Raw genomic sequence first — 27,861 nt, forward strand, 5'->3', positions numbered from 1 at the left:
GTCACAGGACAGGTCTGGGTGGGGCTGTCCGATAGTCAGAAATGCAAAAGCCTGAAAAGACACCTCAGCTACTATTTTAGATGGTGAATTTGGTCAAGGAAGGTCTCTCTGAGAAGGTGTTATTTGATCTGAAGTTTATTCTAGGCAGAAGGAAAAGCACATGCAAAGGCCTGCAGGAGCAGGAGCAGTGCTAGGTGTACTGAGGATGAGCAAGAGTCAGTGTGATTGATTAAAGTGAGCTGGAGCTGGGCATGGTGGTGAAGGCCAAAGTGAGGAGATGGCTTGAGCCCAGGAGGCTGAGGCCACAGTGAGCTATGACTGCACTACTATACTCCAGCCTGGGTGACAGAGTGAGACTCTCTCTCTCTCTCTCTCTCTCTCTATATATATATATATATATACACACACACACACACACACATACATATATATGAAAAAAAAAGTGAAGCCAGGCTCAGTGGCTCACACCTGCAATTTCAGCACTTTGGGAGGCTGAGGCAGGCAGATCACTTGAGTTCAGGAATTCAAGACTAGCCTGGGAAACATGGTGAAATGAAGTCATTACAAAAAATACAAAAAAAAATTAGCTGAGTGTGGTGGCATGCACCTGTAGTTCTAGCTACTTGGGAGGCCAAGATGGGAGGATGGTTTGAGCCTGGGAGGCAGAAGTTGCAGTGAGCTGATAACATGCCATTGCATTCCAGCATGGGCAACAGAGTGAGACCCTGTCTCAAAAAAAAAAAAAAAAAAAAGTGAGCTGGAGGTGAGTGGGAGAGAGAACGAGGTAGTAGTCAGGGGTGGATCCTGTAGAATCGAAGGTGAGCTTTCATTTGGATGCTGGAACTTTGGATTTTATTTTGACTCTGATAAGAAGTGATGGGCAGAAGAATGACATCATCTGAGTTTTCATTAGGAAACTAATGTGATGAATCAGCATCCACAGGGACTCCCCAATACCTCACCCCTTGGGATTCCCATTCCTGGGGAGTCTCTTCCCACATTGTATCAGGATTAATATGCGTGGCCAGTAGAATATAGCAGAAATAATGGTGTACCACTTTCAAGGTTAGGTTATTAAAGACACAGCAGTCTTGTGCTCACTTGTTCTCTCTCTGGGATCATTTCCTCTGGAGGATGCCAGCTGGTCTTGAGCATCCCTATGGAGACACCTACATGACAAGAAACTGAGGCCTCCAGCCAACAGCAGTGGGAGGGAGACATTGTGGAAGTAGATCCTCCAGCCCAGTTGAACCTTCACATGATTGCAGGCCCAGCTGACATCCTGGGCCTTAATCCTAAGCCAGAACCCCCCAGCTAAGCTGCTCCTGTGTTCCTAATCCTCAGAAATTGTATTGTTTCTTAAAGCTGCCATGCCTGGGGGATGTTTGTTATGCAGCAATGGAGACCAATACAATAACTCAGACTGCTGCAGAGAGAGCAGATTGTAAGAGGATTAAAGTAAAAGCAGGAGAACTTGTAATATCTGCATTCTTGCTACTCAAATTATGGTACAAGAACCAGTGCTATTATCATCATGAACTGGCGTCTGGTTGGAAATGCAGAATCTCAGGCCCCACACAGACCTCCTGAGTCAAAATCTGCATCTTAGGCTGGGCACGGTGGCTCACGCCTGTAATCCCAGCACTTTGGGAGGCCGAGGCGGGTGAATCACGAGGTCAAGAGATCGAGACCATCCTGGTCAACATGGTGAAACCCCGTCTCTACTAAAAATGCAAAAAAAATTAGCTGGGCACAGTGGCGCGTGCCTGTAATCCCAGCTACTCAGGAGGCTGAGGCAGGAGAATTGCCTGAACCCAGGAGGCGGAGGTTGCGGTGAGCCAAGATCGCGCCATTGCACTCCAGCCTGGGTAACAAGAGCGAAACTCTGTCTCAAAAAAAAAAAAAAACTACATCTTTATATGGTTCCCATGAGAGTCTTTGTTTGAGAAGCAGTATTATAGGTGACAGCCCAGTCGGATGCCATGGTCTAGGTTTTAATCCTGGCTTGCCAACAATGTGACCTTCAATTCAGTAGATTAATTTTCCTAAGCCTCAGTTTCCTTTCTTATAAAATGGGGAATATAATAATAGTGCTGCTGTCATAGGGTCATATGTGGGGGCATATATGAAATGGTGCAGGTAGCATAGTGCTGGGCACAGGGTTAAGGGTTCATTCATGTTAGCTCTTTATCAGCTGAGTCTGATCCATGCATTTGCTCCCTAAGAATATATTTCTGATCATTTCCTGGTGATGTTCCTTCAATGTGTATTTTTTTTTTAATTCCCTGTCAAAGAAAATCCTGTTTTGTTTTTTTAGAAAAAGCATCCTTGAGCTCATGAAAAAAACTTTTGTCTGTGCCCAGCATGATTCCAGCATACCCCAGAATGAAGGCGCCTGGTTTCCATGGTCCGTTTCCAGGGCCAGTTCTCAGGGCAATTTTCAGGGCCACCCAGCAGGCCAAAATAGGCCACAGCACTATCAATAGTGAATTTGGGCTGCTTTGAGCCTGACTTCCCTGGTCAGGCCCTTGCCTTCCCCCTGCCTGCTCCTGTAGTTGTTTAAATATACTCTGGGCTACAGCTGCAAGTGCATTTGCCTTAAGTGCCCAGGAAATGCCTTGCCAACTAGCCAGACTATCAGCAAAACCCCCTTTTTATTTGCTCAGTCACAGTGTACCTGAAGTATGTGATGAAAACTGATAAGCCACACTGTAGGTTCCACTCGATGGTTCACATAGGGTTCACCGCAGTGAACCGGCTCTAGGGCTCAAGGATTTGAGAGGCCTGAGTGCCGCCCTGCCTCTCTTCCCATGTGACCTTGTATTAGTATTTCACTTCCCGGAGCCTGGTTTTCCTTGTCGGTAAAGTGAGGCTGATAACAATAAGGGATTCTAGTTCCTGTGGTGGTTGTGTGGAGTAAATAAGAAACCTGCATATCAGCAGGACTGGTTATATATTAATTTGCAGGGCCCAGCAAAAAATGAAAATGCAGGGCTCCTTGTTCGAAGTTATTAAGAATTTCTAGATGGTGTATGCACAGCATAAAATAAGTGTGAGGCCCTTGTAAGCGTGAGTCCTTTGTAGCTGCTCTGGGCAATGCCCATGAAGCCAGCCCTGCAGGTGAGGCTCCCAGTACCCTGCCTGGCATTAACATCAGCCACATCTCCAACTTTCCTAGCCTAGGATCGTTTTCTTTTCTTTTCTTTCTTTCTTTCATTTGAGATGGAGTTTTCACTCTTGTCATCCAGGCTGGAGTGCAATGGGTAATCTTGGCTCACTGCAACCTCCCCCTCCTGGGTTTAAGTGATTCTCCTGGTCTGGTGCCATGGCACACACCTGAAATCCCAGCACTTTGGGAGGCTGAGGTGGGTGGATCACGAGGTCAAGGGATCGAGACAATCCAGGCCAACATGGTGAAACCCCGTCTCTACTAAAAACAAACAAACAAACAAACAAAAAACCCCACAAAAATTAGCTGGGCGTGGTGGGGAGCACCTGTAGTCCCAGATACTCAGGAGGCTGAGGCAGGAGAATTGCTTGAACCCGGAAGGCAGAGGTTGCAGTGAGCCGAGATTACGCCACTGCACTCCAGCCTGGCACCTGGTGACAGAGCAAGACTCTGTCTCAAAAAAAAAGTGATTCTCCTGTCTCAGCCTCCCAGGTAGCCTGAATTGCAGGCACGTACCACCATGCCTGGCTAATTTTTTGCATTTAGTAGAGACGGGGTTTCACCATGTTGGTCAAGCTGGTATCCAACTCCTGACCTCAGGTGATCTACCTGCCTTGGCCTCCCAAAGTGCTGGGATTACAGGCATGAGCCACCATACCTGGCCACGTTGTTTTCTTTTAAGGGCTCACCAGTTTCCCCCAGGGCAAAGTGTAAGGGTAAATTGCACAGCTGCAATCTAGTCCCTTCTGCTGAATAACAAACCACCATCATATTTAGTGACTTAAAACCACAGCAGTTGATTAGTTTTCCTGATGTGGGTTAGCTGGTTGGTTCCTCTGCTTCTCTCGCCTAGACTCGATCCTGTAGCTACGTTCAGCTAGTGACAGGGCTGGGCTGGAATGTCCAAGCTGGCTGCAGGCGGTGCTGGCTGCTGGCTGGGCCATCGCAGTTCTCCTCCACGAGTCTGCTCATCCTTCAGTAAACCACACCAGCTTCCTTAAATTGTAGCAGATACGACCCAGGGGCCAAAAACAAAAACTTCAAGCCTTCTGGAAGTTGCACAACAGAGCACTTCAGTTACCTTCTATCTGTCAAAACCAGTCATGAGCCTCACCTAGATTCAAGAGAGAGGCGACAGACTCCCTCATTCAGTGAGAAGCATGACAAAGCTTTCAAGTGGGTAGGGACCCAGGAAGATGTGATTCACCGGGGCACAGTGTAGCGGTTCTCAAACTTTAGCCTGCATCATAATTATCCAGAGGGCCTGTTAACTCACAGCTGCTGGGCCCCACCCCCAGAAAATTGGAGTCAGGAGGAGAGGGGTGGGGCATGAGAATTTGTGTTTCAAAGAAGTTCTCAGGTGATGCTGATGCTGCCAGTCTAGGGATCACACTCTGAGCTGGCAGAGGAAGTAAGTGTCCACATTCAAGGGCAGTGGCGCTCAAACTTGACTGTACATTAGAAGCACCTGGGCAGCTATAACAATCCTGAATCCACATTAGAAGCACCTGGGCAGCTATAACAATCCTGAATCCATCAGTTAAATCAATGGTTTTTTTTAAGCTCCCCAAAGAGATTCCAATGGGCAGCCAGAGCTAAGAACTGCTAGAGTTAGGCCATGTAGGTTTGAGTGCTGGCTACTGTATGCACAAGTTTAGGCAAATTATTCTACCTCTCCGTGACTCCGTTTCCTCTTGAAAATGGGGATGGTAGCTGGGTATGGTGGTTTTGAGTTTGAGATTAGTTGGATACCAGCCTGACCAACATGGTGAAACCCCGTCTCTACTAAATGCAAAAAATTAGCCGGGCATGGTGGTACATGCCTGCAATCCAGGCTACCTGGGAGGCTGAGACAGGAGAATCACTTTTTTTTTTGAGACACACCTATAATCCCAGCACTTTGGGAGGCCAAGGCAGGTGGATCACCTGAGGTCAGGAGTTTGAGATTAGCCTGGTCAACATGGTGAATCCCCTTCTCTACTAAAAATACAAAAAGCTGAGCACAGTGGTGGGCGTCTGTAATCCCAGCTACTTGGGAGGCTGAGGCAGGAGAATTGTTTGAACCCAGAAGGCAGAGGTTGTAGTGAACTGAGATCGTGCCCCTGCACTCCAGCCTGGGAGACAGAGCAAGACTCCAGCGAAAGAAGAAGAAGAAAGAGAGAGAGAGAGAGAGAGAGAGAGAGGAGAGGAGAGGATGGCAATAGTTTGTAATTTGCATGGTTGTTCTGATAATTAAAAGTTAATATGTATAAAACTCTTAGAACAGTACTGGCACTATTATGTAGTGAAAGTACTACATAAATGTCAGGTCTGAGTATTAGTGGTAAAGAAGAGATCAAGGCATTGAAGGCATGGTATCGGCTGGGTGCAGTGGCTTATGTCTGTAATCCCAGCACTCTGGGAGGCCAAAGCTGGCAGATTGGCTTGAGTTCAGGAGTTTGAGACCAAGCAGCCTGGGGAACATGATGTGACCGGGTCTCCACAAAAAATACAAAAATCAGCCAGGTGTAGTGGTGCATGCCTGTGGTCCCAGCTGCTCTGGAGGACTGTTTGAGCCTGGGAGGTTGAGGCTACAGTGAGCCCAGATGACGCCACTGCACTGAAGCCTGGGTGACAGAGCAAAACCCTGTCTCAAAACAACAACAGCGCATTGTCCAATGATGTGGTCTCTGGCATAGCAAACTTTGCTGTAGTTTAACCCTGTAAACCATTGGAAAGTTCATCAAATACCTTAAATGCTTTTGCAACATATTCATTCCCTGATTATTTGGCTAAACAAGTATGAAGAACAGTTGGATGAACTTTAGCTGAACTATTATCCCTGAGCTGTTGGGGGAAATTCTGTCTCTTCCAAATATGTACTGTGATATAGTCTTATTATTAAAGGGACTTTAACAAAACATAGGTGTGGCTTCCTGGGAGGCCTCTTTAGATCCGGCACTGCACAGACAACCCACCAAGAAGCAGCTGCTCTTCATGAGTCACAGAGATCGTGCCTTGCTGACTACACGTTAATGACCTGAGCAGTCCCTTTTGACTCAGATTTTATGGATTTGGAATAATCAGTGTGGCATTCATGTGACCAAGAACTGAAAGTCGTACAGATGTTAGGGTAGTAAGTCTTGTAACGTTAAGTTCATTGTTAACAATCTCTTTATCACAGGGTTCCCCAAACTTTTCAGATCATTAGAATCACCTAAGGTTCTTCCTGAGCATGCTGACACCTTGGTGCTACCTCACACATCCTCAATCAGTACCTACAGGGAAAGGGTCTGGGATTCTGTTTTGAACAAGTACCTTCAGTGATCTCAGTGTCATCAGGTAAATTCAGGAAACAGCCTTAACTTTTTTTTCTTTTTTGAGACAGAGTCTGACTCTGTTGCCCAGGCTGGAGTGCAGTGGCGCAATCTCTGCTCACTGCAGTCTCTGCCTCCCAGCTTCTAGCAATTCTCCTGCCTTAGGCTCTGAGTAGCTGAGATTACAGGTGAACACCACTGCACCCACTAATTTTCATATTTTTAGTCGAGATGGAGTTTCACCATGTTGGCCAGGCTGGTCTAGAACTCCTGACCTCAAGTGATCTGCCCACCTGGGCCGCCCAAAGTGCTGGGATTACAGGCATGAGCCACTATACCTGGCCATGGAAACGGCCTTAAATTAATATTTATGTAATACATATAGAGAGATGGAAGAGGCAATAAGGGAAGCTGGGGGCTATAGGTTCTAATGCCCACTCAATAAGAGCAGGTGTTGATAAACTATAGCCCATGGAACAAATCTAGCCACTGCCTGTTTTATAAAGTTTTGTTCGAATACAATATGCCTATTTTTAAAACATGTTTTCTGTGGCTGCTTCTGTACTGTAATGGCAGGGTTGGCCTTATTATGACAGAGACAACATGGCCCACAAAGCCGAAAATATTTACTATCTGATCTTTTACAAAAAAAACAGCTTACTGACCCCTGGATAAGAGACATGATTTCAGACCTGGGCAAACTTGGAATTGGAACTAATAGTTGTGAGCGTAATCCTAGCACTTTGGGAGGCCGAGGCGGGTGGATCATGAGGTCAAGAGATCGAGACCATCCTGGTCAACATGGTGAAACCCTGTCTCTACTAAAAATGCAAAAAAAATTAGCTGGGCACGGTGGTGCATGCCTATAATCCCAGCTACTCAGGAGGCTGAGGCAGGAGAATTGCCTAAACCCAGGAGGTGGAGGTTGCGGTGAGCCGAGATCGCGCCATTGCACTCCAGCCTGGGTAACAAGAGCGAAACTCCGTCTTAAAAAAAAAAAAGTATGAGCGCATAATAAAAAATAAACCAACAAGAAAGGAGGGGAGTCAGTAGATACATTCAACTGGAAAGTCCAAACCCCCAAGAGCGGCAATTTGAGACTATAGATAAGTATAAGATTACAGAGATTTGCTAGAAAAAAATACATAAATCTGGCTGAAAGAAAAAGGCAATTCATTGCAAAAAGGAGGAAATGCAGATTTGAAAAAACTAAGTGCTCCCTCTAGAAATGAAAGCATTTCTAGAATCAATGTACTAAAGCAGTATGTCCTAAACTTCAATGAGCCTCAAAATCACCTGCAGAGTCTGGTAAAACAGATTCCTGGGACCCACTCTTTTAAATAGGTCTTGGGTAGAGCCCGTGAATTTGCATTTCTAATAAGCTCTCAGGTGATGCTGACATTTCTGATCCATGGACCATATTTTAGGTATGAGTTCAATAGCAGATAGACACAGCTGGAGAAGTAATTCGTCAACTGGAAGACAGATCTGGGACATAGAATGCAGCACAGAGATAGGGATAGGAAATGTGGAAAAGCAGTTAAGAGACAAGGACAGAATAAGAAGGTCCAACCTAAGACTACTAGGAATTCCAGAGGGAAACAATAGAATGAATGGGGGAGAAGCAATATTCATAGAGATATTGAGGGACAATATTCCAAAGCTGAAGAAACATGAATCCTGAACTAGATAAATAAGGACAAAACAATACCAAAATGCTTCATGGTGAAACTATGCAAAGAAGAAGCCTGCAACCTATCTTAAAGGAAATATTACCTACAAAGGAAACCAGTGAGACTGATTAGAGACTTCCAATCAGCAGCAGTATATGCCAGAGACAGGGAAGTGTAATATCTTCTAATCTAGACAAAATAATATTCAACCTAGAATTATGTTCCCATAAATTACCATTCAAGAGCAAGGACTATAAACAAAGACATTTAAAAACATCTCTCTCACTGAAAGAACTACTAAATGATATACTTCAGCTAGAAGGAAACTGAACCCACAAGGAAGGGAGTGGGATGCAAGAAATAATTGTGAATGAAGAAGCTGAGACATCTAAATAGTTACTAACCAACGGGAAATAGGGGAAACTAAAATGCTAGGTAAAAATAATATAGAAATGGAGAACCAGGGCTGGGCGCGGTGGCTCACGCCTATAATCCCAGCACTTTGGGAGGCTGAGGCGGGTGGATCATGAGGTCAAGAGATTGAGACCATCCTGGTCAACAAGGTGAAACCCCATCTCTTCTAAAAATACAAAAATTAGCTGGGCATGGTGGTGCGCACCTGTAGTCCCAGCTACTCGGGAGGTTGAGGCAGGGGAATTGCTTGAACCCAGAAGGTGGAGGTTGCGGTAAGCCGAGATTGCGCCATTGCACTCCAGCCTGGGTAACAACAGTGAAACTCCGTCTCAAAAAAAAAAAAAAATGGAGAACCGGAAGATTGGAGTTAAGCATTTTAAAGTCCTTGTATTGTTTGGGAGGAGGCTGGACGCTTTTTTTTTTTTAAAGTCTTTTATTAGATTATAACAACATATTAAAGAAAACAAATAGGGCCGGGAGCGGTGGCTCACGTCTGTAATCCCAACACTTTGGGAGGCCAAGGCAGGTGGATCACCTGAAGTCAGGAGTTCGAGATCAGCCTGGCCAACGTGGTGAAACCCCATCTCTACTGAAAATACAAAAAAGTTAGCCGGGCTTGGTTGTGGTTGCCTATAATTCCAGCTACTCTGGAGGCTGAGATAGGAGAATCGCTTGAACCTGAGAGGTGTAGGTTGCAGTGAGCTGAGATTGCGCCATTGCACTCCAGCCTGAGTGACGAGAAACTCTGCCTCAAAAACAAAAAACAGAGTGTGAACTAACAAATCAGTAGAAGGAAACAAGTAGAATGCAGAAAATTCAACCCAACAGAAAGCAGGATAGAAAAAGACAAAAGCAGGACAAACCAAAGAGAGAGACATAAATACAAACATATCACTAATGTCAGTAAGTGTAAACAGAATAGTCTTCTCTGATTTTCAGATTGAATTGAAATTCTGCCTCTATGCTGGATGTATAGGCACACAAAATGACACAGATGGTTGAAAATAATGAGATGGGGAAATATTGACAACATATCAATCAACATATCAATTTGATTGATAACCAAAAGAAAAGTGATATAGCAATATTGAGATCAGATAAATAGACTTTAAGGCAGAAAATATCAGGAATAAAGACTGTCTCCCTTTTTTTTTTTGAGACAGGATCTTCCTCTGCTGCCCAGTCCCGAGTGCTGTGGTGTGATCACGCTGACTGCACCCTCAACCTTCTGGGCTCAGGGAATCTTCCCACCTCAGCCTCCTGAGTAGCTGGAACTACAGGCATGCAATACCACACTTGGCTAAAATTTACTTTTTCTGTAGAGCTGAAGTCTCTCTAAAATGCCCAGGCTGGTCGCAAACTCCTGGGCTCAAGTGATCCAGCTACCTTGGCCTCCCAAAGTGCTGGGATCCTAGGCATGAGCCACTATGCCTGGCCTAAAGAAGGTCCTTAATGATAAAGGAGTAATTGTCATTTTCCATATTTCCCATTTGATTATATATTTTAATGTCATTCACCAGCCACCCAATTGAATCTACCAATCACTAAAACGACACAACAGACTGAAAAATGCTGCTCTAGAATGCACTTCTAAACCTTCCTGAAAGCCCCAAGTAACTCTAAGAGGACTACTGTCATACCACAGTAGAGTATCTGTAACACTTCTGCAATACCAGGAAACAGGTGATAGCTACAGCCTTTACAAATCAGATCCTTAAAGGCCAAGGAAGTGGCTTATGCTGATAATCCCAGCATTTTGGGAGGTGGAGGTGAGATGATTGCTTGAGCCCAGGAGTTCAAGACCAGCATAGGCAGCATAGTGAGACCTCATCTCTACAATTAACAACAACAACAGCGACAAAACTAGGCATGGCGGTTTGTGCCTGTAGGCCCAGCTACTCGGGATGTGGGAGGATCCCTTGAGCCCAAGATTTCCAGGCTGCAGTGAGCCGCGATTGCGCCACTGCATTCCAGCCTGGGCAACAGAGTGAGACCCTGTCTCAAAAACCAAAAACAAACATTAGATCCTCAAGACAATAAGGAACACTAACAATCACCAGAATGAAAAACTAGCTTTTGTTTTGTTCTGTTTTGCCAAAGATCTAAGAAGAAATCACAAAGCTTCCTTATAAAGAGAAAGTTGAGGCCGTGCGCAGTGGTTCACACCTGTAATCCCAGCACTTTGGGAGGGTGAGGCAGGTGGATCATGAGGTCAGGAGATCGAGAATATCCTGGCCAACATGGTGAAACCACATCTCTACTAAAATACAAAAAATTAGCTGGGCGTGGTGGTGGGCACCTGTAGTCCCAGCTACTCAGGAGGCTGAGGCAGGGGAATCGCTTGAACTTGGAGGTGGATGTTGCAGTGAGCCAAGATCGCACCACTGCACTCCAGCCTGAGCAACAAGAGTGAGACTTGGTCTCAAAAAAAGAAAAAAAAAAGTTGAATTTCTGAATTATGAACTCTGAATATTTTATTAATATAAGGTCATTGAACCTTATATTAATGATTTTGCAAACGTATTTCCTTTATGTTGAAAACTGCTTTTCTTGAGTATAAAATCCTTCAGTATAATCATTAGTATGTCATGTCATTAGCAAGACGTAATAAGAACCTTCTATGAGGCATCTCACGCCAAGCCGGTGGCTCACTCTTGTGAGCATGACTGAAGAGGCCTGACCATCATGTTATATCCCCAGCTTCTTTCCAGCAACTGTAATATATGAACTGCCTTTCTCCAGAGCAATGAGAAAAACCCCTGGGAATCATCCTCGGTCATCCAAGCTGTTGCTAGGTTTTTGTCTGTTTTGCCAAGAATCAGGGAAAACAACTGAGGAATTTAGAAGTCTAGATCCACAATGGGTAATTTCAGAGTCCCAGGCAACAGTCTCCCTCCTTCCTCTTCTCTGCCTGCAGACACCACCTCACTGCAATACTTCTTTTTATTTTTTTGAGACAGAGTCTCACTCTCTCACCCAGGCTGGAGTACAGTGGCACATTCTTGGCTCACCGCAACCTCCACCTCCAGGGTTCAAGTGATTCTCCCACCTCAGCCTCCCAAGTAGCTGGGGTTTCAGGCACGCGTGACCAGACCTGGCCAATTTTTGTATTTTTAGTAGAGATGGCCTTTGCCATGTTGGCCGGGTTGGTCTCAAACTCCTGACCTCAGGTGATCCACCCGCCTCAGCCTCCCAAAGTTCTGAGATTACAGGCATGAGCCACCATGCCTGGCCAACACTTCTTTCTGCTGTCTGGCTACTGCCTAAAATTATGAAATCATTTATATATCCAACACTTTGTAAATCTTTGGGAAGAGGCTTGCTTTTTCAGTTTTCTGAATCACTGGCTCCTCAGCCACTTGGCTCCATGCATTAATAGCAATTGCAAGATTCAACCTCAGAGCTGAATCCAATTATTCTCACTACTTTAGCAATTGATTTAAGAAACTGCTAACAGAGTGAGAGCTTGCTATGTGTCAGACACTGGTTTAGCACTTTGCATGTATTATCTCAGCTTATTTTCACACCAACCCAACGGAGAAAATATTTTTATTATCCCCATTTTACAGATGAGAAAATTGAGGCTTGTGGCACTTAAAGAACCTGCCTAAGGCTCCTTAGCTTGTAATTTGTGGAACTGAGATTCAGCCTTGAGCTGTTGGATTCAGCATTGGCTTTTAAAACCAAAATGGTACCCTGTATTGGCTTCCAGGCTGGGCAACAGAGAGAGACCCTGAATCAAAAACCAAAAACAGATATTAGCTCCTCAAGACAATAAGGAACACTAATAATAATCACGAGAATGAAAAACTAGCTTCTGCTTTGTTTTGCCAAAGATCTAAGAAGAAATCTCAAAGCTTCCTTATAAACAGAAAGTTGAGTAATCTATAATTGGGAGAATCTGATGGTGTCACGGGCATTAAAAAAAAACTGACATAAATCATGTATACTCTCTTTATGTTCCCATCTCAGAGGAGCAAATGGACTCCACACAGTAATTTGTAAAAATAAAAGTAAGCTCTTAGTAAGGGAGGGTTTGTTTAGCAATGAAATTGTTGATGTGTTAAACATTACACTGCACTCCATAGTATTTGCTGATTGGCACAACCACTGCCATTGTAATTGATTCTCTACTCACGATGATCATGACTGGGATTATCCCAGTTCAATGGGTGCGTGCTTTCCCCAGGGCTCACAAAAGCCTTCTCTAGAGATCCAGGCTTCCCCAGTAATGAACTAACAAGGCTGCTGTATTCTCTCCTGGTAAATAGCAGTCCTCACTTCAAAATGAAAGAAACTAAGGAAAAGATGAAAGGCTCTCTGGCCGGGCAGAGCAAAATCATGCTGAACTGGTGAGCAGAACCCTACAAGTAACTGCAGGCTTCCAGAATGATGAAGAAATGGGTGTTTCTACTTTTTTGTTGAGTATTTAGACAATGAAGAGTCAAACGATTGTAGGAAAATTCATCAATTATGTATGAGTCAAAGGACTTTTATTTGCCTCTCAGAAGTCTATTAACTTAAAAATTTAAACACTTCTTGTATTTGTAAAACAATCTATGCTCATTGTAAACATCCCAAACAATCCAGTCCAGAAAAACATGGGGTAAAAAGTGACAACCCCTCAATGACGAACGCGCCTTGTGTATCCTTCCAAACATGAAGAGTAAACCAATAGTAAAGAAAGAATTGGACTGATAAAACACAGTCAAGTTGCTGATTATATCCTGACCTTCCTTTAATGCTTCAGAAGATCTGTTGGGTTTATTCTCATTAAGGCTATTGGTTGTCGCAGTCCAGAAATAGGAGGATTCTTGTGTGCTTAGATCCCAATAAACATGAGCTTGTGAGTAAGTTGTAGATAATCCCTTATTTGCCCCCTCCCCGACCGTTTGCCTCTAGGAGGGTTTCGGTTTGCTGAGATCACAGCTAGCAAGATATGATAACCCATCCTACCCGGAACAGAAATGTTTAAGATGCCTGATACTTATGAACATAAGACTTAAAGAAATTAGTTTTATTTACCACTCCTATACCTTATTTTGAAAATCCATACATTTTTAACTTGAAAAAAATAAAAACATGCATTGTGGGAAGAGAATTAACAGACTAGAATGTGGCTGGGTGCGATGGCTCACGCCTGTAATCCCAGCACTTTGGGAGGCCGAGGCAGGCAGATCACAAGGTCAGGAGATTGAGACCATCCTGGCCAACATGGTGAAACACCGTCTCTACTAAAAATACAAAAATTAGCTTGGCATTAGGCTGAGTAGCCTGTAATCCTAGCTACTCAGGAGGCTGAGGCAGGAAAATTGCTTGAACCCAGGAGGCAGAAGTTGCAGTGAGCCAAGATTGCGCCACTGCACTCCAGCCTGGCGCCTGGTGACAGAACAAGACTCTGTCTCAAAAACAAAGACTAGAATGCATACCTCTGTGGTCAATTGATTTTTGATAAGGGTGCCAAGACCATTCAGTGGGAGAAAGAATAGTCTCTTCAACAAATGGCTCTGGGACAACTTGATATCCACATGCCAAAGATGAAACTGGATCCTTACCCCACACCATATATATAAAAATTAACTCAAAATGGATCAAAGAGATATATGATCCAACTCTTAGAAGAAAACACAGGGATAAGTGTTTATGATCTTAGGTTTGGCAGTAGTTTCTTAGCTATGACACCAAAGGCACAAATAACAAAAGAAAAAATAGATAAATTCAGACCAGATGCAGTGGCTCATGTCTGTAGTGATCCCAGCACTTCGGGAGGTCAAGGTGGGTAGATCACTTGAGGTCAGGAGTTCTAGATCAGCCTTGCCAACATGACAAAACTCCATCTCTACTAAAAACAAGAAAATGATCTGTGGTGGTGGTGCACGCTTGTAATCCCAGCTACTCAGGAGGCTGAGGCACGAGAATCGCTTGAACCCAGGAGGCAGGGGTTGCAGTGAGCCAAGACTGCACCATTGTACTCCAGCCTGGGCACCAGAGGGAAACTCTGTCTCAAGAAAAACAAAAAAGATAGATTTGATTTTATCAAAATTTAACACCTTTTGCATCAAAGGACACTACCAAGAGAGTGAAAAGACAATTTACAGAATGGGAGCAAAATACCTGTAAATAATATATTTGAGAAGGGTATAGTGTCCAGAACATATAATAAACTCTTAAAACTCAACAACAAAATGACAAGCAACCCATTTTTTAAAAGGGCAAAGGGAAGTGGAGGGAGAAAAAAATAAACAAAAGGGCAAAAGCCTTGAATAGACATTTCTCCAAGAAGATATGCAAACGACCGACAAGCACGTGAAAAGATGCTCGATGTTATTACACATTAGAGAAGTGAAAATTAAACCACAATGAGATGCCACTTCGTATCTCCTGGGATGGCTATAGTAAAAAGCAGAGCCAGGCACAGTGGTACACATCTGTAGTCCCAGCGACTCAGAAGGATGAGGTGGGAGGATCATTTGAGCTGGGGAGTTTGAGACCAGCCTGGGCAAAAAAGCAAAACCCTATTTCAAAAAAGTTAAATGAAATTTAAATTTTAAATTTAAAAAATTGAATATAACAAGTGTGGGAAGAATGTGGTTCAATTAGAACCCTCTCATTCATTGCTGGTAAGATTGTAAGATGATTCAGACACTGTGAAAAACAGTTTGTTTTCTCAATAAATTGAATGTAAAATTATCCATGTGACCCAGCAATTCTACTTCTAGGTCTACAAGCCCCCTTTCAAATTGAAATTAGGTGTTTAAGCAAAAACTCACCTGTAACCCCAGCACTTTGGGAGATTAAGGTGGGTGGGTCACCTGAGGTCAGAAGTTCAAGACCAGCCTGGCCAACATGGCAAAATCCCGTCTCTACTAAAAATAAAAAAAACTAGCCTGGCATGGTGGTACGTGCTTGTAATCTCAGCTACTCAGGAGGCTGAGGTGTGAGAATCACTTGAAAGCGGAGGTTGCAGTGAGCCGAGATCATGCCACTGCACTCCAGCCTGGGTGACAGAGCAAGACTCCGTCTCAAAAAATAAATAAATAAAAAATAAACAAAAACTCATACACAAATGTTCATGGCAGCCCTGTTCCCAATAGCCAAAAGGTAGAAACAACTCAAATGTTCCATTAGGTGCCAGGCTCAGTGGCTCACACCTGTAATCCCAGTACTTTGGGAGGCTGAGGCAGGAGAATTGCTTGAGCCCAGGAGTTTGAGACCAGCTTAGGTAATATAGTAAGACCTTATCTCTACAAAAACAAAATGTTAAAAAATTAGCTGGGCATGGTGGGACACCTATAGTTCCAGCTGAGGTGGGAAGATTGCTTGACCCTGGGAGGTGGAAGTTGCAGTGAGCTGGGACTGTGCACCACTGCATTGGAATCTGGGTTACAAAATGAGACCCTGTCTCAAAAATAAAGCAAAACAAATGTTCCATGAAGTGATGAATGGGTAAAATTAAATGTGGTATACCTATACGATAGATATTATTCAGGAAGGAAGTACTGATAATACTGCAATGTGGATGAACCTTCAAACATGATATGCTGACTGGAAGAATCCAGACACAAAAGGGCACATGATTGTGTAATTCTATTTGTATGAAATACCCAGAATAGGCAAATCCAGAGAGACTGTGGATCTAAAGACGCAGGGAGGCTATGGAGACTACAGCAGGTCTGTGGTTGGCTGGGGCAGGGAGAGGGGAGAACGGGAATTGATTGCTTAAAGAGTGTGGGATTTCCTTTTGGCCTGATGTAAATGTCGCAATGAGAGAATAGTGATGGTTGCACAAGCTTGTAAATGTACTTAATGCTACTGAAGCGTATACTTTAAAAGGATTAAAGTGGTACAGTTTAAGTTATGCGTATTTGACCAAATTTTAAAAAATCACTAGGGTTACTTGTGAATCTGATATGAGCTCAGTGGAAGGAAAGGACAACAAGGCTCTTCAATGTAAAATTATTAAGAGAATTGGAAGAGGTGGCCCCTCTTTCAATAGGGATGAGAGGGAAAGGTCATTCTGGGACTGGGAGGTAGCTGATGGTGAAATCTGGCTCAATCTCACCCTTTGGGGGACTGTGTTTATGTTCTGAGATGGTAGATGTATGGGTGACTTGAGCAAGTTGAAACTTGGGAGCCTAGGCTTGGGCTCCTTCAAAGGATGGCAGTGACCACAATAGGAAGCCCGGGGACCAAGACAGGAAGTCACAAGATCCAGCGGTGATCTGAAAAAGCAAGAGATTAAGCTCTGGCTTGGTGGCATCTCCATGGTCAGCAGAGTTGGGGAGTAGCCGACCCCTGTAGACAAGCCCGGCTCTCTGGTCTGTCCTCACCCTGCGCTCCCTTTACCTGCTTCCCTTGAATGCTGGGTCCTGCAGGCCTGACAGATTTCTATTTCTGCCTCAGTTTGCCTTGCATCCTTCCCAGTGGGAAGGATAGTTTCTGACTATCTGACCAGCAGGTCTGAGTTGTGGCTTTCAGAAGAGAAGAGGAGCAAGGAGGCCATCCTTCTGGGCACCTGGGGTCTGGAGAGACAGGAGGGGACCATAGCCTAGAGATGGAAGCACTGATCTGGGCATGTGGAGTGTGACTGCCCAGTTCTGCATGCTCATTCCAGTATAGGCAATTGTTCCTTCAGAATACACAGCTACTGCTTCATTTTAAATGAATGGAGCTGGCCGGACGCAGTGGCTCACACCTGTAATTCCAGCACTTTGGGAGGCCAGGGCAGGTGGACCACCTGAGGTCAGGAGTTCGAGACCAGCCTGGCCAACATGGTAAAACACCATCTCTACTAAAACTATGAAAATTAGCCAGGTGTGGTGGTGCATGCCTTTAATCTCAGCTACTCGTGTGGCTGAGGCAGCAGAATTGCTTGAACCCGGGAGGTGGAAGTTGCAGTGAGCTGAGATTGCACCATTGTACCCTGGCCTAGGCAACAAGAGTGAAACTCTATCTCAAAAAAAAAAAAAAAACAAAAAAACTGTAAAATATTTGGCCAGGCACAGTGGCTCTCACCTGTAATCCCAGCACTTTTAGATGCCAAGGCTTGAGCCCAAGAGTTTGAGAACAGCCTGGGCAACATGGCAAGACTCTATCTCTATGAAATAAAGAAAATAAAAAATGAAATAAAATTTGTAAGATACTTCAAACCATGCCTGGGAGATAAATGCCCAATAAATATGAGCTATAATAAAAATAAAAATAATCAGTGTTACAATTACTATTATTAGTCTCCTTAATCTCAACGTCTAGCACAAAAGTTGCTATGGAGTAAGCAGCCAGTGTTAAGTGGAACTGTGGTTAATGCATTAACTGGTGAACCTAGAGCTGTGCTCGTCTATATGGTAGCCGCCAGCTACATGTGTCTATTGAGCACTTGGAATGAAATATATTGTAAGTGCAAAACACACTGTGTTGAAGACTTAGCATGTAAAACAGAAAGATAATTCATAAATAATTATGTACTTATTTATTTTTTGAGACAGGGTCTCACTCTGTCACCCTGGCTAGAGGGCAGTGAGTTCGAGACCAGCCTGGCCAACATGGTAAAACCCCATCTCTACTAAAACTACAAAAATTAGCCAGGTGTGGTGGTGCGTGGCACAATCTTGGCTCACTGCAGCCTCAACCTCCCAGGCTCAAGCAATCCTCCCATCTCAGCCTCCTGATTAGCTGGGACTACAGGCATGCACCACCACACCCAGCTAATTTTGTTTATTTTTTATAGAGATGAAGTCTCACTATGTCGCCAGGCTGGCCTTGAGCAATCCTCCTGCCTTGGTCTCCCATAGTACTTCTAGGATTTACAGGCATGAGTCACCATGCCCGGCATAAATAATGTTTTATGTTAATTACACGTTGAAGTAATAAGATTTTGAATGTTTTAGGTTAAGTGAGGTATATTCTTGTTTGTTTGAGATGGGGTTTTGTTTGCTCTTGTCGCCAGGCTGGAGTGCAATGGCTCCATCTCAGCTCACTGCAACCTTCGCCTCTAGGGTTCAAGGGATTCTCCTGCCTCAGCCTCCTGAGTAGCTGGGATTACAGGCATGCACCACCGTACCCAGCTAATTTTTGTATTTTTAGTAGAGATGGGGTTTCATCATGTTGGCCAGGCTGGTCTCAAACTCCTGACCTCAGGTGATCTGCCTGCCTCAGGCAATTCTCCTGCCTTAGGCCTCCCAAAGTGCTGGGATTACAGACATGAGCCACCGTGCTTGACCAAGTGAAATATATTCTTAAAAAATTCTTATCTGCTTGTTTTTACTTTTTAAAATGAGATGCCAGGAAGTTTGAAGTTACAAATGTGGTGGCTGCATTATCTTTCCTTTTTTTTTTTTTGAGATTGAGTCTCACTCTGTTGCCCAGGCCGGAGTGCAGTGGTGCCATCTCAGCTCACTGCAACCTCCCCCTCCCGGGTTCAAGTGACTCTCTTGCCTTAGCCTCCTGAGTAGCTGAGACTACGGGCACACACCACTGCATCCAGCTAATTTTTGCATTTTTAGTAGAGATGGGGTCTCACCATATTGGCTAGCCTGGTCTCGAACTCCTGACCTTATGATCTGCCCGCCTCGGCCTCCCAAAGTGCCGGGATTACAGGCATGAGTCACTGCACCTGGCTGCTGCATTATTTTTCTATTGGACAGCACAGACCTATTCATTCTTAACCTACTGTTACTATAGCAAATCTTCCCACAACCTCATTTATGCTCAAATATGACATGAGCTCTAGAAGTGTCCATAATTCATTTAGAACAATGATTCATTGAGAATCAAAAGTACATCCAATTGGTTTGTAAAGGATTTTCCATGCAGGGTTAATAAGCTAGTGTACAGAAGTATGTCAAAAAGGGACTAAGGTTTTACTGTGATTTTCCAGGTTCGCTGTGATCCTGAGATTCAAGAACTGCGTAAGTGGCAGAAGAAACTTCGTGAGGACAAGTACATTCACCAGCGAGTCAAAATTTTCTGGGCCAAGCAAGAACAAAAAGGTAAGTTGCTGGATTCACAGTCTTTAGTTTATTCAAAAAAAGAGGTTGATTCTTATTCCAGGCTCAAGAAGGAGGCCCTCTGAGCTTTTGTAAGGGCCTTGACTGCATGGAACTCAGCTTATGCATGGGGGAAGTGGCTGCATATTAAGATTCTGCTCTGCAATGACAGGTGATGTGATATAATTTACAGGGTCATTTCTCTCCCACAGGGGCAAATTCAGTGTCTCACTGTGTCTGCAGGTTTTTATTTTTGAAGCTACAAGACATCAAGAATAACCCATTATTTTGGAAACACAGTGTCTATCAGTATGATGGATAGTTATTCTTCTAAGTTGTTGATTGTGTGTCTGAACTTTTGTCTTTTCCCCTTTTACGATGGCTCATTTTATGTGTCAACTTGACTGGACCTCGAGATGCCCGGATTAAACATTATTTCTAAGTCTTTCTGTCAAAGTTTCCAGAGGTATTAGCATTTGAATTGATGGACTGAATAAAGCAGATGGACCTCCCCAATGGTCTTCTTCCAATCTGTTGAGGGCCTGAATAGAACAAAAAGGTAGAGGAATGTTGCATTACCTCTGCCTGGCCATGTGAGCTGGGGCCTTGATCTTTTCCTGCCCTTGGTGCTCCTGGCTTGCAGGCCTTCAGACCCAGACTAGAAGCTACGTTATTTGTTCTCTGGACTTCTTGGGTCTCTAGCTTGCAAATGGCAGATCGTGGGACTTTTCAGGCTCCATGATTTCATGAGCCAATATCTTTTTTTTTTTTGAGACAGAGTCTCATTCTGTCGCCCAGGCTGGAGTGCAGTAGCATGATCTTGATTCACTGCAACCTCCTCTTTCTGGGTTCAAGTGATTCTCCTGCCTCGGTCTCCTGAATAGCTGGGATTACAGGCACGCACCACCATGACTGGCTAATTTTTGTATTTTTAGTAGAGACAGGGTTTCACCATGTTGGCCAGGCTCCACTCGAACTCCTGACCTCTAGTGATCTGCCCACCTAGGCCTCCCAAAGTGCTGGGATTTACAGGCATGAGCCACCACACCTAGCTGATATGTTTTCAAGTGAAGAAAATTAAATTGCAGAACTATAAGTTTTTATTCATATAAAAATATATGCATGGCCCGTAATCCTAGGACTTTGGGAGGCTGAGGCAGGCAGATCACCTGAAGTCAGCAGGTTGACACCAGCCTGGCCTACATGGCGAAACCCTGTCTCTACTAAATACAAAAATTAGCCAGGAGTGGTGGTAGGCACCTGTAATCCCAGCTATTTGGGAAGCAGAAGCAGGAGGATCACTTGAACCCAGAAGGCAGAGGTTGCAGTGAGCTGAGATTGTGCCACTGTACTCCAGCCTGGGCAACAGAGCCAGATTCCGTCTCAAAAAGTAAAAAAATAAAAATAAATTTTACATATATGCATGGAAACACAGAAATACTAAACAGTCTGGAAGAAAATTATTGGTGGCGACCTTTGAGAATTTGGACTAGAGGGGTGGAAGCACATGTTGGAATCTTTTAGATAAGCACATAGTACTTTACAATTATGAGAAACTATAGAAATCAGTTTCTGCATTCCTCAGCAGGCCACAAGCCATCATGCCTTGGGTCCTGTAACCTCCCCATTCTACCCTGTCTTCATCCTCTCTCAGCGGGCTGCAGCCCCTCCATTCTCCAATGTGCCAATGCCTTCTTCACCTTGGGACTATGTACTTTGTATTCCCTTCCTTTTTTTTTTTCCAAGACAGTGTCTTGCTCTGTCGCCCAGACTGGAGAGTGGTGGCGCAATCTTGGCTCACTGCACCCTCCACCTCCGGGATTTAAGTGATTCTCATGCTTCAGCTCCCCGAATAGCTAGGATTACAAATGCCCACCATCACATCTGGCTAATTTTTGTGTTTTTAGTAGAGGTGGTGTTTCACCATGTTGGCCAGGCTGGTCTCTAACTCCTGACATCAAGTGACCCACCCTCCTGGGCATCCCAGAGTGCTGGGATGACAGGTATGAGCCACCATGCCCGGCCTCCTTTTCTGATAAACCATCCTTCTCCAGCTCCTCTGGGACCACTCATTTTCCTGCTTCAGCTGAGGGCATTACGTCTTCAGAAAGGCCTTCCCTAGCTACCCCACTGAAAAGGACCAGGAAGCATTTTATTGGGAAATCTCAAGATGGTAGGATTAAACAAGAGGTTTGTTTTCTCTCCGGAAATTGACTTTAACCCTGCTTTCTCCAGTCTCTCTTTCCAGCCCTGCAATGGCACATTGGGTGATCCCATGCCTTTTCAGTATGTTCTGATCTCAAAGTCTAGTCTAGTTTAAAACCTCAACCTTAGATCCAGTTAGTCTTTATCCATTGCCCTCTGCTGTGCATCAAGTGGGGTTGGATGTGGAGCAGAGAACTGTCTGGTCTCTCATGCTTCCACCCCTTCCTCTTCTGGGTCTCCTTCTCCTCCAGTGGGTGTGGGTGGGCAGGAGGGAGCTATGAAGTGGCATCCATCCTTTTATGTTCTGTTGTGATGATCTCTTGGCTCTCACTGCTTCTCTAGCTAAGCTGCTTGGCTGTCCATGGTCTGTGGGCAGGCCTCCCCGTGTTGGCTCTCTCACTCAGTATATTTCAGAAATTTTTCATCAGGGGACAGCAGGTTGCAGAACCTGTCCCCTCACCCCTGGTGGAGGGGATCTGACTCTGACTCTGCCTTTTCCACAACCACCCCAGACCCCACCTTTGCTAGTTCCCTCCAAGCCTTTTACTCTTGGGGTCTCCTTACCCAGTGGCCAACCCTCTTGGATAAGGCATTGGAAAGATAGTTCAGATTACCTCCTAGGGTCCACTTGACCTACAGAAAGCCAGTGGTGGGCACGCGCACTTCTTCACTGCCCTCCTGTCTCTGCCCTGCTGTGTCTCTTTAGTTCACACCAGCCTGCTCAAACAGGCACAGGAGTAAGATCTGTAAATCTTTTCTCAAAGCAGATGTCCAAACAGGTAATGAGACATCAGCCTTCCTTTCCTAAAGACACCCCCAGTCTTTTCGGGTTGTTCTTTTCTCTCTTCCCTCCCTTGCCTTAGGGCTTGGGTTGGGGAAGCACCTACTCTCGTCTAAAAGAGGAGAGAATAGCACAGCCCTCTCCTCTAGACCAGTACTTCTCAAATTCTGGGGACTGTGACCAGGTAAGAAATAGTTTTATATCAACATCTAGTTCATAAAAATATATAGATGTTCTCATGTATATAAAACTAAAAGTTTTAAGAAAAAGAAACTGTCATTATATGCAATCCCTCTGATATTTCCTATCAGACCACCGTACCTGGTCTGTTGTTGGAAATGCTGGAAATGACGTGGTAGGTTGATTTCATGGCCCACTCACGTGAACTTATTCATGGTCTGGAACACGTTGTATTGGACCACTGCTTCATGGTTCCTACAATTTCTTCTCTCCCTTTCCTTCTCATAGTCATCTATTATAGGTAGGTGATGGCTACTGAGCCCCTTCTTCACACACCACCAATTCTCGCTATTGGCTGCACATTGGAATCACCTGGGTAGCTTTTTAAAAATACCAGTGCTATTAACTGAAAAGCAAAGATGTAATGGGCATGCCTAGTGCCCAGATTTTGGGTTCTAAATCTTTTTTTCTGGAATTTTATTTTTTTAATTTTTAATTTTTGTGGGTACACAGGTGCATATATTTATGGGGTATATGGGCTATCTTGATACAGGCATATGATAAGTAATAATCATATCATAGAGACTGGGGTTTTCATCCCCTCAAGCATTTATTCTTTGTGTTACAAACACAGTTATTTTAAAATGTAGAATTAAATCATTATTGATTATAGTCACCCTGTATGTCCACTTTTACTCATTCTATTTTTTTGTACCCATAACCACACCCCTTTCTTCCCCAGCCCCACCATCAGTACCCTTCCCAGCCTCTGATAACCAACATTTGACTCACTATCTCCATGAGTTCAATTGTTTTAGTTTTTAGCACCCACATGTAAGTGAGAACCTGAGAAAGTATAAGATGAGCCTAGAGCTAGAGAAGGATTAAAAAATGATGGGGACATGGCACAGGCTCCAGTTTGAACAGTGTCACTGGACAAATCTGGGACAATATAAGCATCAAAACTAAGAGTGAAAGTAATGAATTATTTGGGAGGTCGAGGCGAGTATCCACCTGAGGCCAGAAGTTCAAGACCAGCTTGGCCAATATGATGAAAGCCCGTCTTTACTAAAAATACAAAAAATTAGCTGGGTATGGTGGCAGGTGCCTGCAATCCCAGCTACTCAGGAGGCTGAGGCATGAGAATCACTTGAACCCAGGAGGTGGAGGTTGCAGTGAGCCAAGCTTGCACCATTGTACTCCAGCTTGGGCAACAAGAGCAAAACTCTCTCTCTCTCTCTCTCTCTCACACACACACACACACACACACACAAAATAAAGTAATCAATTGTAACTAATTGACTACAATAAAAATCGAGATGTCCATATGGATATGAAATAAAGGAGAAAAAAGAAATGCTTGAGGAAGAAGAAGAATTCCTTACATCAGAATGCCAAGAATACACTTAAAAGACATAATGAAACTTACAAGTCACCATTTTGTAGCCATGTTAGTTAACAGTGGATTCAGGTAAGAATTATCAGTAGATGTTAAAACCATTGATTTCATTGATAATACTCATGATGTTTAGAGCCTCAAAATATCTCTCCATAGTTATTAACCAGAAAGGGCAAAATAGTTACCTTGCCTTAGAAAAACATGGGAGTCCCACCTTAACCAAGTATTCAAAATTAGAATCACCAATAATGGGACACATTGACATCACAGTGCCCTCCTGATACGATGTGCCGAGAAGGACACAATATCACTTATACTTACGCACTACGCCTGCCAAAAATGCCTAACTTGAATCTAATCATGAAGAAATCCAAGGCAAACCCATGAAGGAATGTTACAAAATAACTGATTTACAGTCTTCAAAAATGTCCATGTCAAGAAAGACACATTAAAGGAGACCAAAGGGACACAGCTAAATACAAGCTGTGGCCCTAGATCATGGGCGGGAGGAAAATTCTGTGAAAGACATTATCGAGACAATGAGCATACTTTGAATATGGGCTTTATATTCTATAGCAGTATGTAACACGATTAAATGTCCTGACTTTGATCAATACCTTCAGACTAGAGAAGAAATCTTTTTTTTTTTTTTTTTTTTTGAGAGAGTCTCACTCTGTTGCCCAGGCTGGAGTGCAGTGGCATGATCTTGGCTCACTGCAACCTCCAACTCCCGGGTTCAAGTGATTCTCATGCCTCAGCCTCCCAAGTAGCTGTGATTATAGTTGGGTGCCACCATGCCCAGCTAATTTTTGTATTTTTCGAAGAGACGGGGTTTCACCATGTTGGCCAGGCTGGTCTTGAACTCCTGACCTCAAGTGATTCTCCCTCCTCGGCCTCCCAAAGTACTGGGATCATAGGCATCAGCCTCCGCGCCTATTGCTCAGCCGGGGTAGAGAAGCTAAGGAGATGTGAGATGCCCAGTTGTTTTGTGCTTTCTTTAAAATGTGGAGTCCACTAGGCCTGTGCTGTCAGCTCTGGGCAGCAAGTCCTGCTGACGCTTGACTGTACAGCTGCTATTAGGTTGGTGCAAAAGTAATTGTGGTTTTTGCCATTAAAAGTAACATTAAATGCAATTACTTTAGCACCAACCTAAATTTATTTACTGGAAAACTGTCTTCCCCACTAGAGTGTAACCTATATGAAACAGTAGGACACATTGACATCATGGTACCTCTTGATGAGATGTGTCTGCCTGGTTTATCTCCTAGTATAGCACCTGGCACAAAGTGAGCACCAGATAAATATCTGTTGAATGAACTAATGAATGAATGGAGCTGTGAGGTTTAAATGAGTCAATAAACAGAAAGTTCCTGGTGCAGAGTAGGAGCACATCAAATTGGTGGTCTAAGCTGCCCTTTTAAAGCAGCAGCTTGAGCTGTTACTGTTTGGCTGGCTCAGCACAGGCCTCTGTTCCAAGCACAACTGCAGTTTCATTTGGCTTCAAAACTGGAAGGCAATCAGGGCTGTAACCAGTTTAAAGGTCGAGGAAAGTGCAGCATATTTGTTTCTTTCTGTTGGTCTGTATTCTTTGGAGTTGATTTGCAGTTGGTTGATTGACTGAGTGGGCTCACTCCGGAGCAGGGAGAATAGACTGGGGTTCATGCCGTTATCCAGTCCTCAGCAGAGGGGCTGGAGGGGCTGGTGGAAGCAATTCCTCTTCCACCATCTGCTGCTGGCTTCCTTTGCCGCCTTCCAGGGGCTCTGGAAGGAGCGAGCAGTGCTTTCCAAATAAGACACAACTCTTCAGTAAATACCCCAGTGGGAACCCATGGATAGGTTCCCATGTATGCCGAGAAGGTGAAATGGCCTTTGGGCAAACAAGCCAATTCTAAAGACTGTCCCCAGGTCTGTGATTGTAAAGAAAGAAGTCAGGACAGCAGACGGACAGGTAAAGGACCGGGTTTTGAGGTTGGCCAGACCTGCCCTTGGAATCCTAACTAGCACTCTATCCATGTGACACTGAGCTAGTGAATTTCATGAAGCCTCAGTCTTCCCATCTGCAAAATGGGACTAGTAATAATAATATCTGTCTCGTACAGTTGTTGCTACAAGATTACAAGAGACGACGATCTTTAGGACAGGTGCTGGCACATAGTTCCCATAAACGTTAGTTATTGTCATGATAGAATTATTAAAATATTTGTGTTGATTTCTTCCAATAGTCTCCAAGCCCCATGGGCTTTCACATTGGGACCATGTTTGTCTTATTCATAATGAGCCTGGCACAGAGCAGGTGGCCTGTACATATTTAGGGGATGAAGCTCTGGGTTTCATTTTGCATATGAAGAAATGGAGTTCCAGCAAGTTTGAGTGACTTGCCCAAGGTCACACAGCAGAGGAGAGCCTAGGGCTGGGGCCAGGACTTCCCTTTCTCTGCCCGGTGTTCTGACACATCCTGGAGGGCAGATGCAGAGAGCTAAGACATTCTCTTAGATTCTTCCCTCAGACCCAACTTCTCAGGAATCTTCTGGAACGTGACATACGGCCTGATTGATTTCCTATCTGGGCTTCAGGGTTCTTGCTGTTTATGTTTCGTGGACTGAAGCCTCCCGCCCGGGGCTGAATTATGAGCAGCTGAGTGCAACCTGTCGCACACCAAGCAAAGCAGGACTGCTTGTTCTCTTTAACTGTCGCCGAGTCGAATCATTCTGTTAAGCTCATGCGCTAGAGTTCCTTCCTCTTTTAAACCTCATGAATCTGGGTAGTGTGGGGGTTTACAAAATGAATCTCCCCAGCCAAGGTGACCCTGTAATTAGACCTCAAAGTCTTCCAGTGAAGCAGCTTGAAAGCGGATGTTAAGCACATGCTAGTTCTCCTTTAGCCTTGCAATAAAAAATAGTGGAGTGATTGCAAATGAAAATGGTTTTTCAGCTTCATTTAAAAACAAAGCTAATTTATGTACAAATCCAGCAGACAGGCACATCTCTTTAAGGTGTTGTTGTTTTATCCACATTATACTCCGGCATTTACAGTACAAATACTTTTTGCCAAGTTCATAGTTTACAGCACCCTTGTGCAGACAGGGGGTCTGAGGGAAGAGTCACATCAGCTGTCGGGGTGGAATCGTGGTCATATATAGCCCGTCTCACGTTACAGTGAGTCAGAGGCTGACTGTCCCAAACAGTATTTTCTTCTAGCGGCGTGAAGTTATCTTCAAGTCTCTATCCACCAGGACAGATGCAGGAATTATTTTTAAATGTGTATGGTAAGAATTTCAGCCAATGTAGTTTAAAATAAGATGCCCAAGTCATTTTTGAGATGTAGCAAAAAAAAAAATCGTGTCTTGATTAATAGCATATTTTTAGACTCATATAGTCAGTAATTGTTTTTAAATGTTTTGTTATTGAATATTCATATTTTATTTGGAAATCTATGAGCAGGGAGAAGGAAACTATAGAAATTGTTTCCATAACAACAGATTAAATTGCAGATGTGTGTGTGTATATATATATATACACGCACACATGCATACATACATCATATATACCATAATGAGATAAATTTATCATATATGTGTGTATATTCTTTATATATGCACAAATAATCTCTAAATAACTATCCCTTCTTAATGTTTTGAAGAAAAGGCAGGGACTTGGCGGGAAAGACTGATCTGTCAAAGGAAATCAATTGTCTACTTTTAGTTTGCTTAACTGTTTATTTTCTACTTCATTCCAAAAGTGGTTTTTAGTAATTACAGAA

At 43.9% G+C, this 27,861-nt stretch overlaps 2 protein-coding genes across 3 annotated transcripts in view; one reads left to right on the top strand and one right to left on the bottom strand.

Annotated features, from left to right (window-relative positions):
- Positions 1 to 27,861, bottom strand: part of KNOP1 (lysine rich nucleolar protein 1) — a 179,671-nt gene that overhangs the window by 123,164 nt on the left and 28,646 nt on the right. The window lies entirely within an intron of this gene.
- The window catches only part of IQCK (IQ motif containing K), a 149,539-nt gene that overhangs the window by 94,195 nt on the left and 27,483 nt on the right, over positions 1 to 27,861 (top strand). For both annotated transcript variants that reach the window (XM_035267114.3, XM_035267115.3), the window contains one exon: positions 19,429 to 19,540. In XM_035267114.3, the coding sequence (XP_035123005.3) occupies positions 19,429 to 19,540 (112 nt within the window). The remainder of the gene's footprint in view (positions 1 to 19,428; positions 19,541 to 27,861) is intronic.

The sequence above is a fragment of the Callithrix jacchus genome, chromosome 12, assembly GCF_049354715.1.
Source record: "Callithrix jacchus isolate 240 chromosome 12, calJac240_pri, whole genome shotgun sequence".
Lineage (NCBI taxonomy): Eukaryota > Metazoa > Chordata > Mammalia > Primates > Cebidae > Callithrix > Callithrix jacchus.